We start from the raw sequence: 14,842 nt of genomic DNA on the forward strand, positions 1-14,842 counted from the left end.
TGCTTCCTTTGTCTCAGTGCAAATGTGCTGCTCTAAAACAAGGCAAACAGGAAAACATGAAGCAGATTATTGCTGATCATACTATACTAACAACAAAGGATTGATGTTTAAAGAACTGTAGTTTACAGTGAAAAGCGTATTGAAGATGTTTGGGTTAACAAAGCATGCATTCAAGCAATGATATGTGTATGTGATATCTGGTGAAGAGACTCAGCGATTGCTCACCTTATTTGGGCATTGTGTTTTATTGTGAAAACACAGATATTCACAGTAAAAAATGTAGATACAAATTTACAAAACATTTTCACATATTAAAACAGAAAATACAAAATTACACTGTGGTAAGAAAATATAAGCAAGTTTTTTATATCATTTTGTTAATTTTGAAGTTAATTTTAAAGAGATTTTACAGCATTTCCCTAATCTTTCAACAAAGATCACAATATGCTCTGGAACCAGATTAAGGCTGTTTCACATGCAGTAAAATCTCAGTAAAAAAAAAGTCACAGTAAAAGTTCTGTTTGGGCAGGTTCAATTGGCAGGATGTCATTTTGAAAGTTCAGACTCATTTACAAAAAGCTCTTTCATAGAAAATTACACAGTTCAGTCAGAAAATAAAAGATTCATTAATATTAATGAAACAGCGTCTGGTTTTGTTTTGTGTTGAACTACAATAGATTTGCTTTAATGGCTCGCTTTTGCAGACACCTTACACTTCGGTTAGTGTGTAATCCTCATAAAAGCAGATCTCAGCAATTATCTAGCTGCCTCATGGTGTGCTTACTGTTCGTTAGTTTACATCATCTATGTGGTATGACATCAGGATGAGTGTGTGTGACGACTGAAAATGTATATATATATATATATGCAGTGGTCCATTAAGCTCAAAGGATAAGTCCAGCTTATAACTTGGGTCTTATTTTTGTACTTTTGTCCATCATTTCTGTCAGTCACTCTTTCAAGTTAATTGCAGGGTTCTGGGAATCTGACAACATTGCTAAAACGAAGACTGACAGGGCAGATAATCAAACAGTGTCCCATTCCCCATGATTACTCAAATTTATTATTTTTGTTCAGTAAGTTACCTGTCTTTCATTAGGAAAGTGAGTGTCACGTCTGTCTGCGCAACACGCATGTTGGATGTTGAATTGAATTGAATTGAAGATCTCTCTGCTGTGGCTGCTTGAAGCTACACTTTCCAGAAACAGAAAAAGAGCAAGAGCGTTACTTTGTGGCTATAACAACACTGTTGACACAATGTAGAGATAACCTCCAACCCCTGCTGGAGCAAGAGAACTACACAACAGTCAATTATTACTTTTAGGCTATAATCAAAACCCATGTTAAGTCTAATTTTCGGGACAGGAGTCGGGACAACTGCTTGACAGTACCGAATTTTTCAGGATGTCTAGTCACCCTAATGAATAGCCAACCAGTCTGCAACTCATCCCTGACCCAAAGTGAGGCTTTGAGGAGCAGACGACTCGAGACAACAAAGATGAAGAAGATGGCTACGGCAGTGGCATCAGACGATGACCTATAGCAGCCAAGCAGGATGGAGAAGACAGAAGGTCCCAATGGTGAAGAATTAGAGAACCAGACTCCAAAGGTAGAGCTGGGGGTACCACATAGAGTCAGGTGCCAAAAGGAAAATGGTAACCCATCAAGATTTGTGGAAGAAAATAGCCGAACTACAGATGAACATGGACTTAGATGTGGTCCATCAGAAGGCGAGAATGAGCTCACTGGCGAGGAAACGATGAAGTGGATTGCTATGTGCAGCAAAGAAAAATCGTCTTTGTCGGGATTGAGAAATGGGACGAGACACCCAGAGGCAGGCCATACATGAAGTGCTGGGCCATGCTGGTGCCATGCCCACACAGAAGGAATTGGAGAAGCAGCAACTTTGAATTCCACCGCAAATTTTTAAAAAGGACATTCAAGAAAAAACGATGATTTGGCGACCTTCACCTAAGAGACTGGAGTTTGGTTCCTGTGTAAAGCAAAAAGCAAACATCAGTTTTTGTTACTGTAGTATTATTAGCGTTAGCTAGCTAGGGTTAGCAATAATTTTGGTGTTTTTTGCATTTTGTAGTGTATAGGTAGAGTTTAGTAGTGTTTCATGCTGCTAGCTTAGCTAGCTAGTGTTAGCGGGGTTTTTTGCTCCCAAGTTTACGACGTTCCAGTTACAGATCGGAAAACCTGGCTCAGCCACCCATTGTTTACAACTAGCCAGATTAGCCATTGTTAGCAACTCTGGTTGTTAAAAAAGGCATTGTGCGGTATTTAAGTATTTAACCCTAACCCTAAGAGACACAATTACACAGAAGTGCTAATAAACAGTATAAACAAAACCTTCACTAACTGTTCATACTCAGAGCAGCCATCTCCTGGATCACAAAGTCAAGGGTAGCGCGGTTCTCCCAACTGTCCGAGCCAGAAATCCGACTGAGGGGGGCATTCCCTTTGACTTCTCATGTCAAATGGAACGCACCATTAATTACCATTAGCGCTAGCTATGTTACTGTTAAAGGCATTGACAGTCCCGCAAAGCGCCTTACCCTAACCCTAACCATCACAGGGGTGTGTGCCTAAACCGTGATTGCATGAATGTTGACCGCTTAACCAAAGTCAAGCCAGCTAAGCAAGACATGCCACTCGAACACCATCTTGGCAACACCACTAAAAAGACCGGGATCCAATCTTAATGAATGGGGAGAGAGCCAGAACTGCACTTTTACAGGTCACTGGGACATAAAAGCTACATGACTAGAATCAGCAGCAAAATCTGATAAAAGTCGCTGAAAAAGTTTGACGTTTTGCTCCAAAATAAGGTTTAAAAAGCATTTTTCCTGACCGCTTCTACTATGCATGCGTCACCTCTTCCACACATGCGCAGTAGAAGTAAAACAGACCCTTACGTCAGTGGAACCAAATGAATGGCTGAATTATGATTCCCGCTTTGACTGTTAAAAGCAGACGAGGCTTTCTAGCGGGAGGGGCGGGATAACTGCCATCTTTGCCGTTACAGGCTTTCCCATAGAGTTGTATTGAGGATGTGATTGAGTGGCATGTCTCCTCTAAAATGTCTTAAATGGCTTAACCCTACAGCTGCGCACATCACCAAGGCAATAGGGAACAGAATGTTCATATATGTCGTTTTGTAGACTATCGACCTATTCTGTCGTTTCTATGAGTACGTGTTGAAAACTCTTACTTGGAGTTTACCACCAAATAAAGTGGTTTACATAATCTGATCATTGGACCACTTCTTTTGTTTCTTGCCCCATCTGACTTCTTTTGAGCCATGTTACCAATTTCCGAGATCTCTGCAATTACTTTGGTGAGTGCAATTTTGTCTAACAAACAGAAATGCTGAAAATAAGACCCATTTTATATTATTGTACTGCTCATCAGTTCCATCAAGAAAGAGCTTGAGCACCAAATTGCTCTCATTTTGTTCCCCCGGTTTCGGCACATTTATTTTTCTTAAGGCTAAAGGTTCATTCAGTCAGTCTTTAGGGCAGAGTTTAGGGGGAACCTGGTGCTTCCTCATGATCTGTATGGTCAGTATCCAGCCGACATCCCCATCTTCCTGCTGTCTGATACGGCTGCAATGCATCCATTTTCCTTTTCCACAGCATTGACAACATTGAAGAAGTATGGCCAGTTCCCATCTTTATGTCCAAGAGCTCTGAGGCCATCTTTCACAGACTGAGGGCACGCAAAAAACACATCTGCAAATTAATACCACTTTTCCTTAGCGCTTCAGATTTCAAAACTACTTACAGGTAAATTTAATCAGATTTTGTAGGATTATGTCCTGGTAATCTCAGTCAGAATCCATTAACATAAATAGAAATGTTATTCATTAGACAGGCCGTCATACTCAAGTGAATTTGGTTGCATTAATGGACATTGAGGATGGGAACCTCACCTTTTCAAAAGCAGGCTCAAAATTCACATTGTTCTTGGAATCAACGAACACTATTGGCACAGTAATGGCCTCTCTCAGATTCATCCCCAGCCACAGGCGATTCATTATAGACTGCCAAAATAAAAGCGCATCTTGTAAACAAAACAAATGAAGAAGCAGATAAACAAGCATACAAACAGAGTTCAAATGAGCTACCATGGCCACTGCTGAGGTAATCATGCTTCCTCCTGATCCACCAATGACAAGGAGTCCTCCAGACTCTGACTCCAGTATTACCGGAGTCATTGAGGAAGGAGGCTGTTCACCTGTGACAACAATTATACTCTATATCAGACTGAAAAGAGGCTAAATGACTAAATTAATTAATGTCTTTAATTCAATTGCCTTAGTTTGAAAGGTGATGTCTATGTCTGTGACTTTACCTGCCCTCAGTGTGTCTGCTCTCCCACAGAAGTCAGATAGCTCATTGTTGAGGATGATGCCTGTTCGTGGAGAGTAAATGGCTCCTCCAAATCTACAAAACGAAACACAACACAGTAGACTGAGCGGATAAATATTATATTGTTGTAGATTTTATATAATATTTAGATATAAAGTAGATACAGAAATCTTCTGCTTGAAGAGACTTCTTGCTCACAGTTGGTTTATGGTGCTGGTGGCAGAGACAGCCAGTCCATCTTGATCTAGGACTGACACATGTGTTGTCCCAATGTGATCCAAGGAAGGCTTGACAATATCGTAGTAGGAGTTGTCATGGGTGCCGTTTGAAAAAATCATGTCCCTGACACGATTAATGAAGGCAGGATCAATCAAATGATCTGCACTCTGAAAGAAGAATATCATGTTTTGCCATTTTTGACTTAATTGGACAGGTTACAGAGTAGATAAAGACAGGAAGCATGCAGAGAGAGCAGACATGCAACAAAGATAGAACAGACAGAACTGAACCAGGGATATTGCAGTTATATTTTGCCGGGAGTTATTTGATCAGACTGTTATCACTTAATTGTCTGTACTCACATGTTGACCCTTTATTGGGGGTTAGCAATAGCTTCATATAATGTACAGACACAAGAATGGTATCACACTACTCATCTAACTCTTGGCAAGAAAACGAATAAATGTCTTTCCCAAAATATTAAACATTTTATTTAACCACTAAGACAGTGGACTATTTTTTTCTTTATTAAACCTGCATTCGAACTGCAGCTTAACCTACATGTTAGCAAAGAGTTCACTATTTAATTGCATTAGCAGTATTAGAGTTGCCCAGTGACTGCAGATGGAAATCAGCGGGTAGCTAAATCTGGTACAATAATATTTTCTCATTGTATGAGATTAAAAAATAAACAGTCCCTGGCAAATAAATGTCAGAAACTCAACTAAACTAATAACACATCCAGCAGACATGAAGTAACACTTATTTGGAGTTAATGGCACATGTAAGTTAAATATTCACTCTCCATCAACTGCTGAGGAAAGCAGCTGAATGCACAATTTTCACCGGCTAGTATAGGTATTGAAAGTAGGATGCTGCGGCACTCCCTGCAGACAATATGAGTATTGGCGTTTAAAAAACACAACTGTCAATTCTTAACATTATAATCAAATAATATTTCTGTTCTGACTAGAAACGAGGTTGATGAGAACAGTAGTAAAAAAGTGAAGTTGCTTCTCATCTCAATGTGATTTTTTTCCAATCAATCATTAACTTGTTTTCCTTATAATATCTTTTGTCCTAATAATAATGAAATATATCCCAACCTTTCTGTTATTAAACAGAGGATCACTAATGCTCCTCTTTTGTCCATTAGCAAATTTTGCTGCCTCTATAAAGCGATGGTACGTCTGAATCTTCTGGTTACCCTTCAGGGAGTCTGGAGTCAAGGGGAACCCTGCAGATAAAGGAGAACAACAACCAACTTTAAAATGATTATGCTCTAGAATCTTTTGTTTTAACTTAATCATAATTCAGGGTATAGCAACTGCTACAATAGGTCAATTGAAGTCATCACACAGGACATGAAACCTTTCATTAGTCTGAGAATGAAGGCAAGCAGAGCGCCCCCAGCAGGGGGTGGAGGGATATGCATCTGAATATTTCCCAGAGGAACTTTCCAAGCATCTTCCACTCGCACCTGAAAGGACTTCAGATCCTCCATTTGCAAAGTCCCACCTGATAGAAACATGTAGGATATAGAAACAGCTTGTTCATCTTAAATTATATTAGCTTTTCTACTTTGCTTTTTTACATTATGAACAAGTGTGTTTTCATTTGTTGTCTATTCAAATATACACCCACAGCTTGCCCAGCCTATGGTGAAATTGTACAAACCTGTAGCTTTTATATCTTGGATTAAGTCATGTCCTATCTTGCCAGTGTAGAAGACATCCGCCCCTTGTTTTGCTATTATTTCCATGGTTTCTGCAAGTTTAGGAAATTTCAGGATGTCTTCTTTGCCTAGAACCGTTTTGTTCTTGTTACAGAAAACTTCACTGGGAAAAAAAAGTATTCATATAAAAAACTCAGGAACTATAAACAGAAGCATACAAATGCACTCTTTTCACACACCACACACACTAATCTTGCATTGGGGAAAAGCAACATTTCACAAAGAAGGTGAGCACTGCTTTCATCTCTGGGTCAGTAAACCCTGCTCATGAAATGTTACAGATTAATAATAATAATTTTCACTAATCCAAAAAGTGCTCAATTGAGTGCATCAGCTGCGTACAACTATCATGCAATGTGAAATCATGAAAGTTAAATACTGACATCAATAGTTGACCCAGGGGTTACATAAAGCTAGCATGAGTTAAACTGGGGATTTATGGGATAGCTCTTTACTCCAGGATTTCTGGCAGTGACACACTGAATGAAACATTTATTATAACTGTGGCTATTAAGTAGATAGTCTTGAAGAAACATATTTGCTAACATAATAATCATTTTAGAGACCTTGAAAAGCTCTCAGTCACTAAACAGTTGGTGAGCTGTTGTACCAGAGAGAGGAGTTCTCCACGTGTACTTTCACAATGCTGGAACTCAGTAATTTCCCCAGAAATGGTGGCATAGGGATGCCCTCCTTGGCCAGTCTAATTGTTGGCTCAAACAGCTTGGCCCAAGGCAGCTTCCCATACTGTTTGTGAACTACCTCGTAGCCCCGCAGCTCTCCAGGAACGCCGATCCACTGGCTGCCTACAATGTACAGGTGAGAAACAGTGCAGCTGCATTAAACAAACGATGGAAACCAATGATGAGAACTTTGGTTGGACTGTATGTGGAATAGAAATGGTGATATTATCGGTTAAGCAATTGTAATTACATATGTAAAATGTTTAACGCTAGAAAACAACATCTAACCTCAGCAACGAAACAAGAGCTCCACTAAGATTTTTCTTTTATTTAAGGGGTGGTGATTTCAATCAATTAAGTGACTTGTCATTCTGTGTGCTTACAACTACATTGTAGACCATTAATTAAATGTTTATATAGTGCTGATGAATGATATGGGGGGTTAAAGTAAAGTTTTCCCACTTATTTCTCCTACATTGTGAGAGGGCACTTAAAATGCAATAAATTATGTTGAAAATGAGCCAGAATGATCCATTAGAAAAACATTTCTCTGAGTTACTGGGATGACATTGCAATGACCACATGAGGAAACATGAGTAGGAAATCTGTTTTATGAGCTACTGTACACTCATGGACAACTCTGCCTACCTGTGGCCATTCTGAATGTGGTGGGACAGTCATTTAACAGGTTAGTTTTGAAAGACTGTGGGACGGTCTCTCTGAAGTTGTAGACTTTGACAATGCCTGGGAAAAGATCAGCAATTAGAATCATTGGCCCAATTAATCATTATAATTATTACAAAATCCAAGTCACACTATTGATTAAGAATACCCACCGGTTTTATTTCTTATAGTTAATATAGACCCTCCACCAAGCCCCATACTCTGAGGATTAAGCACAGATGTGCACAGAAGAGCTGCAATGGCGCCATCTACTGCTGACCCCCCTTGCTGGAGCATGTTCCTGGAAAACAGTCATTTTCACTGGATTTATGGGCAGTGTGTAAACACATAGTCACCAACTCTGACTACTCACCACATATTTGCCCAACTACAGAAATGTGTACACATTTTTAAATAGCTGCATGACATATTAGTAGACTTCGGGGTTCAGTGTTTCAGGGTGCCAAAGTATCAGAGTGCTGCCAACAGGCAAGTTCAAACTATGTGCTCATGGCTGAGGTAGACTTCAGTCAACATACCAGAAAGTCGCTGGTCAAGGTGGTGCTTTTTAAAAATGTAACTCTTGAGGTAAAGTGTCTTTCTTCGAAATTACAACTCATTTGTTTTTACTTTTGGGATTACTCAACCTAATTATACTACTCAACAGAGCATGTATATGATGTATGAAAGCTTCTTCCTCTGAAAGCTTTGAATGGGTCTTTTCACGGAGAGGTTGGCGTCGGGTCACTTGTGTTCACTGAGCAACAAGAGTAGGTAGTGTTGGGAATGTTTTGGCTCTGTTAAGATTGGGAGTTTAACTGAGGAAAAAGTCTTAGGAAGCAGAATGTTAGTAAAATTTAATCAGAAGCATCTAATTAAAGGGGTCTCATGGGAACAGTGTAGACAGAACAATGAATTAAATTGTTGTATTATGTCTTCACACAGTACACATCACAAAATGGATGCATTTCTGAATGAAGGACAAAATCAAGGTTTTATATGTTGTGTATAAAGACTTGGCAATTCTAATCTGGTGATTTAATTTGTGTGTACTTTGTACTTTGTGTGTTTTTTTTTTTCTTTAAACCTGCCATGGTGAAGTATATAGCCTGTAGGTGTGGTTGAATAGGGAGTTTGCAGAAAGTGGAGCTCATATGCAGCTAGCTAAAAAAAAAAAGCAAACAGCAAAACAAAAGAAAGTGTTATGCAAATGATATAGTTCAAGAGAACTATGACTATATTGGTGTCAATGGCAGATTTTAAAAAACAAAGGCTGGTAGATGCTGAGATGTGGCAGTTTGATCCAACAACAGGAATAGTAGTGTTTATTCAAGATTCAGGGACAACCTTTAGAGCTTTTGCCCCAACATAAGAAAAGAAAAAAAACGACTTTGGTCATTAGATTTTGTTTTAAAGTTGTACTTGACTTTAATCATTATTGTTGTGTGACAAAGACTACTATTATCAATCTCCTTATTGATGAGTAACTAATTAAGTGGTGATTGAAGTGACTGATTTTACATAATCACAGTGTGTAAAGTGTCTGTCATGGTTGACAGACCAGAAACATATTCCAATAACTCCCTTTATTATCACCGTTTACAAATATAAGATAGGGCCTATATTATCAAAGGTGTTATTTAACTCTTTGTCTCATCACTGGTCAACAGAAGAAATCCAAAAAAGTTTCTCTCACAATATTAGATAAGAACATGTTGGCTCGGTGCTTCACTCTTGGAGCTCACATTGTCTTTGCAGTGAACTAGGAAATGAACTTCTGACAAATCTTGGCAGAGGACAGAAAACAGAAACCTCTCTTTCTCTCGCAAAAAAAATAAAAATAAAAGCCGAAGAGCTACATGCACAAACGAGAGAAAAAAAACCTAAACAACAACAACAACAAACGAGTTCACATAGTGGCCCATCAATGCATCAAATACCTAGGCTACATCATTGCAACAGTTTATCAGAGAAAGAACCAAGTCTACTCTAGCCATAATAGAAAGATTAACATCAGTTTGTTGGGTTGAAAGCCAGTTTTTCCTTACAATCACATCCAACAGGATAGGTAGAAGCGATGGCCAGTCTGCACAGACCTTTGGTATTATCTCTATTCTCCAAATAGAGCCTATCAAATCTCTTAAACTGCTTATCCCATTGCTCAGTTCAGCTTTTCATCTCTCTCATTTGCACTCAAGCGAGCACGAAGGTGCAACCTGGTGGCCTACACAGTTCTGAATAGTAGGCTATAATTAATAAAGAAACAGATATGATGGAAATATGCCACTGTGTATGGTAACGAACAAGTTAATAAAGTTCAAAATTCCACAACCCCCCCCCCAAACAAACAAACAAAAAAAACGTTCACGTTTTTTAAGGTTTTAAATAGGCTACAGTGTGTTAAGCCAAACTCGGGTCAAATTCAGCGCTGATTGCACCAGATTAAAACCAAACTGTTTCCCGTCTGAAGGTGTCTTACCTGCCGATCTCGGAGCAACGCAGCGTGTCTGCAGACACTGCCGCGTGCCTGAAGCTGCCTCTGGGACATCCACTGTCCTGAAATGTGGCGATGCACATGCACACGAGAGCAACTGCGCAAAGTAAACCAGCCAAGATGAAGCAGCACACCAGCCATGGCTTATATTTAGCCATTTAACTATCTGTGCAAGAAACTTGTGTTGTTGAAAGACCTGTTGCTGCTGCCGCTCAGTGCGTACACACGCTCAATGAACACTGCTTTAATCCTGAGCTTGGGTTTACCCCTCCCCTCCCTCCATCAACTGGCTGCCGTCGTCAAGTGAAAGCGGGGAGCCACTAGAACTGTTGGGCTTCTGTAAATATCATCACAGAGTACGGTCTAGACCTGCTCTTTTATGAAAAGCGCTGTGAGATAACTGTTGTTGTGATTTGGCGCTATATAAATAAAATTGAATTGAATTGAATTGAATAGAACTAGTTACTGGACAGCACTACTGCTAATTAGGCTACAAAAGAATGTATATGGCTTCAACATCTTCTCACGCCCAAAGGAAATTACCATAACGTCACGGGTATTCCCAGTTGACTGCGTTTTTTTAAATCTTGTTTTAATGTTCAAAAGAGAACTTCTCTTCACTTCCAGGCAACTTCCTTCTTTGGACGCAACATGAAGTCCCCCCCCCCCCCCCTTTTTTTGTTCTATTCCTGCAGCGCCATCATTTCTCGCTATATCCTAACCCCAGAGTAAGGGGAAACTGCCTGTTCCCTGTTCCATTACACTGGATGTGGCCTCTGTGTCAGTGGAGACAGTTGGCCCATGTATCTTAATTTTGTCATCTTTACTGAGTCAGTGGCTTCTGGTTGCTAAACGCTGTAACATGGTCACAGGGACCAGTCCACACAAAACATTTAAATGATAAATAAAAATTTTTTTTATTGTTGTCTCAGCTAATCCTACACATATAGGGTATTACTCAGCACTGTTCCCTCTGCCAAGGACAAGAGACAAGAGAAATCTAAACAAAAAGAAGACATAACAACACACCAGAAACCTTGAAGGAGAGCCACCCCGACCCCCATTGGAAGAGAGCTCTGATCCTTCTCCTTCCCTCGCTCCACCCCCATTTTCTCTACCCTAAACCTCCCTCACCGTCAACCTCCACCACTGGTTCTAAGTCCTCCAGGTTTGACACATGTGTCACAAATGCAGCGCACAACCCGCCTTCCCACTCTGCAATGGCGAATAAGCCCAGTAAGCTCTGTCTGATATGTGCTGGGTCCAGGCTACAAGGAAAATAGCACTCATGACTCTTCCCAGGACAAGCCGGGGCCCAGTGTGCTGGTAGTCTTCTCCATCCCTGTCTTGATAGGTAACAGAAAAAGCATGGTGAATGTGTTAAGAAACAGGAAGCACTCAACATATACTGCAAATTAAGTATTAATTCCTCGTCAGCCGCAGCCTGTCGAAAAAAGTGGGCCAGAAAATGTTTTTAACACACTAAAATTAGCTTTGTTAAATGTTAGGTCTTTGGCAGGAAAAACATTTTTAATCAATGATTTTATAATAACTCACATTCTTAATTTCATGTTTTTAACTGAAACTTGGTTGGACCAAGATAACAGTGCAGCTGTCCTTATCGAGTCTACCCCTCCCAACTTCAGTTTTATGAGTGAAGCTAGAGTGCATAAGAGAGGAGGTGGAGTTGCCATTTTGTTTAATGACTCCCTCCAATGCAAAAAGATGTCTTATGGGAATTTTGCTTCTTTTGAATATGTGGCTCTTCAGCTGAATTCCTCTTCTCGAGCTATTTTTCTAAATATCTACAGGCCCCCTAAATACAGTGCAAACTTTTTTAATGACTTTGGTGAACTGCTGTCTATAATCTGTATTGACTTTGACTGTGTGGTTATTGTTGGTGATTTTAACATACATGTTGACAACCCCCAGGAAAGAGGGACTAAAGAACTGTTTTGTGTTCTTGATAATTATGGACTGACTCAACATGTGACGAGGCCCACGCACAATAAGGGGCACACTTTGGACTCTCAGGTTTTTTCCCACAGGCACTGAAAACTGCAGTCATTGCTCTTAAAAAAGAGCAATCTAGACAGTTCACTAATGAGCAATTATAGGCCCATATCAAATCTCCCATTTTTAAGTAAAATTGAAAAGGCTGTTTTTCAACAGCTTAGTGCTTTCTTGGCACTAAATAACTGTTTTGATGTCTTCCAGTCAGGTTTTCGACCACACCACAGCACTGAGACAGCTCTTGTTAAGGTCTTCAATGACATCCATTTAAACACTGACAGTGGCAGAATTTCAGTCTTAGTATTATTGGATCTCAGTGCTGCATTCGACACGGTCGACCACAACATATTACTAGACAGACTTGAAAACTGGGTTGGACTTTCTGGCACGGTACTAAACTGGTTTGAATCCTACTTAAAGGACAGGGACTACTTTGTACACATCTGAGCTGACAAAAATGACATGTGGAGTTCCCCAAGGCTCCATTCTGGGACTTCTTTTGTTTAACATTACATGCTTCCACTGGCTCAGATTATGAAAACCAACAAAATATGTTACCATAATTATGCAGATGACGCTGCTGCTCGAGTCCTCACTAAGACCAAAAAGGTGGATCACATCACTCCAGTTCTGAGGTCTTTACATTGGCTTCCTTTATGTCAAAGAATTGATTTCAAAATCCTGCTGTTAGTTTATAAAGCACTAAATGGTTTAGGGCCAAAATACATTTCTGATCTTCTGCTTCATTACGAACCATCCAGACCTCTCAGGTCGTCTGGGGCAGGTCTGCTTTCTGTCCCCAGAGTCAAAACTAAACAAGGAGAAGCAGCGTTCAGTTATTATGCTCCATATATTTGGAACAAATTCCCAGATAACTGCAGGTCTGCTGAAACAGTCAGTTCATTTAAATTGAAAAAAAACCTGAAGACTTTTCTTTTTACCATTGCTTTTAATTAAATATTTTTCTTTTTACTGATAACTTACACTGCACTGTAACTTTTACTGTCCTGTTTTCTTTTTCTTTGTTTTTAGCTTTTTATTATTTTCCATTTAACTCTTTTAACCCTGATTGTAACACTGTAACTTTTATTGTATTTTATGTTGCTTTTAAACTTTTACATATTTCCCTGTTGCTTTTATGTTTTATGTAAAGCACTTTGAATTACATTGTTGTTAAATTGTGCTATACAAATAAACTTGCCTTGCCTTGTGTTACGACCCCCCTGTTGGTCTAAGGGTGTGGGGGCCATAAACATATAGGCACAACTGGTAGATCTTAAACAAGGTAACGTTTATTGGTAACATGAGATGTAGACAGGTAACAAAAAGAACAAAAGGAGGGTGGACGAGGGTTCTGCGAAAATAACAAACCAAGTTAAAATAAAAAGGTCCTCAAAAGGAGGCCTACACCTATCTACCGTTTTAAACAGGGTTGAATCTTACTACAAAAAAAACACAAAGAGCACAGCACCCACTCCACCTGGTGAAACTAACAAAATAGCAAACAGAACAATAAGTGAACTTCTCCACTGCACTCAAATGTGGAGCTAACCTTCAAAGGTATGCAAAGGTTTACCTAAACACAATGTACAGCTAATAGGCACTGAAGGTGGATAGTTCCACTACACACAAAGTACAACAGACAGGCTATGCAGTCAATACCAGTGGCACACAAGTCAACAGGCGGTGACAAGCTGCCTGGAGCAACAGCTGGAATCTCCTTATGAGCCGGAGGTAATTAACGTGGTGATGAGCCATTGGTTGAGTGGAAAACAGAGGAACCAATGGGCGGTGCAGATGTCAGCACCCCAGAAACCAGGAAGTAGGCGGGTCTTCATTCCCCAGGGACACAGCCTACTTGGTAGAGGTGAGACAGGGAAAAGAGGAAACACAAGGGTGACAGCGACAGCTGTGACACTTGCCTTGCCTAAATGCACTCTAATTGTGTGCATTTTGTGAGTAATTCCTAAACTGAACCAATACCAGTATAATTATTCATTATAGATGAGGGTACTACTACTTTATTAGTTTACTTTTATTGTTACTGAAAACAAAACAATTTCAATCAACATACAAAAATGCACATTTTCTTCTCTTTGCTCATTTCTACTGCAAGCAATTCACAACAGTTTATGTTTCACTACATTGTCTTCTGGCATTGATGTTGATCACATTAATTAATACGTTTGAGTAAGGTGTTTTATTTTTTATTTTTGATCACAGAATCATTTACAATATGGTTCTCAAAAAACCCTTGAATTGTTTTTTTAGAAAGCAGTATCTTCCAAAATGAATTTTCAACACTGTGGGACAAATTTATGGATATGAAGGAATGTTTACTATAAACACTGACATAGTTAACCTAACTTGAGGCACCTAACCTAAAGTGCCTCACGAGTTCTTGACACTTGTTGGGAGTCTCTGGTACCGGAGTTAACAGATAAGACGGACCTTGGAGAAGTTCCAGGTTCCCCTGATAATACTAAATGACAAACGACATTGACCTATAAAGCTGTATAAATGTATATATTCAATTAAGGACAACTGAGGCTCATCAAGTTCTATACTCTTATTCCAATGTATTGTTATGAAGCAAAAAAAATTGAAAAATAAACTGAAAAGTCAATCAGAACCATTTTTCAGTATTGCTTTGACTCTT

General features: G+C 39.5%; 1 protein-coding gene across 1 annotated transcript; it reads right to left on the bottom strand.

Moving 5' to 3' along the window:
- Nucleotides 1–226: 226 nt before the first annotated feature.
- Nucleotides 227–10,492, bottom strand: ggt5b (gamma-glutamyltransferase 5b). Its single transcript, XM_038733806.1, has 12 exons — nucleotides 10,156–10,492; nucleotides 7,850–7,977; nucleotides 7,662–7,757; nucleotides 6,941–7,136; nucleotides 6,273–6,433; nucleotides 5,967–6,113; nucleotides 5,702–5,832; nucleotides 4,575–4,762; nucleotides 4,360–4,451; nucleotides 4,133–4,242; nucleotides 3,938–4,048; nucleotides 227–3,714 (listed from the first exon to the last, which is right to left on the bottom strand). Exons 1-12 carry the CDS (start codon nucleotides 10,326–10,328, stop codon nucleotides 3,568–3,570), a joined length of 1,680 nt encoding a protein of 559 aa, XP_038589734.1. The 5' UTR covers nucleotides 10,329–10,492; the 3' UTR covers nucleotides 227–3,567.
- Nucleotides 10,493–14,842: the final 4,350 nt, after the last annotated feature.

Source organism: Micropterus salmoides, unplaced genomic scaffold (genome assembly GCF_014851395.1).
Source record: "Micropterus salmoides isolate LMB-PRFRI ecotype aquatic unplaced genomic scaffold, ASM1485139v1 Ms_hic_scaffold_20, whole genome shotgun sequence".
NCBI classification, from domain to species: Eukaryota; Metazoa; Chordata; class Actinopteri; order Centrarchiformes; family Centrarchidae; genus Micropterus; species Micropterus salmoides.

Bases quoted from the DNA above. Each gene is read 5' to 3' on its own strand.
- ggt5b (XM_038733806.1), bottom strand. From the start codon at position 10,328: ATGGCTAAATATAAGCCATGGCTGGTGTGCTGCTTCATCTTGGCTGGT. The intron at 6,434-6,940 runs GTACAACAGCTC...TTTTTTTCCCAG, and splicing joins GTGGAGAACTCCTCTCTCTG to TGAAGTTTTCTGTAACAAGA. The intron at 4,049-4,132 runs GTAGCTCATTTG...TTATTTTGGCAG, and splicing joins TTACCTCAGCAGTGGCCATG to TCTATAATGAATCGCCTGTG.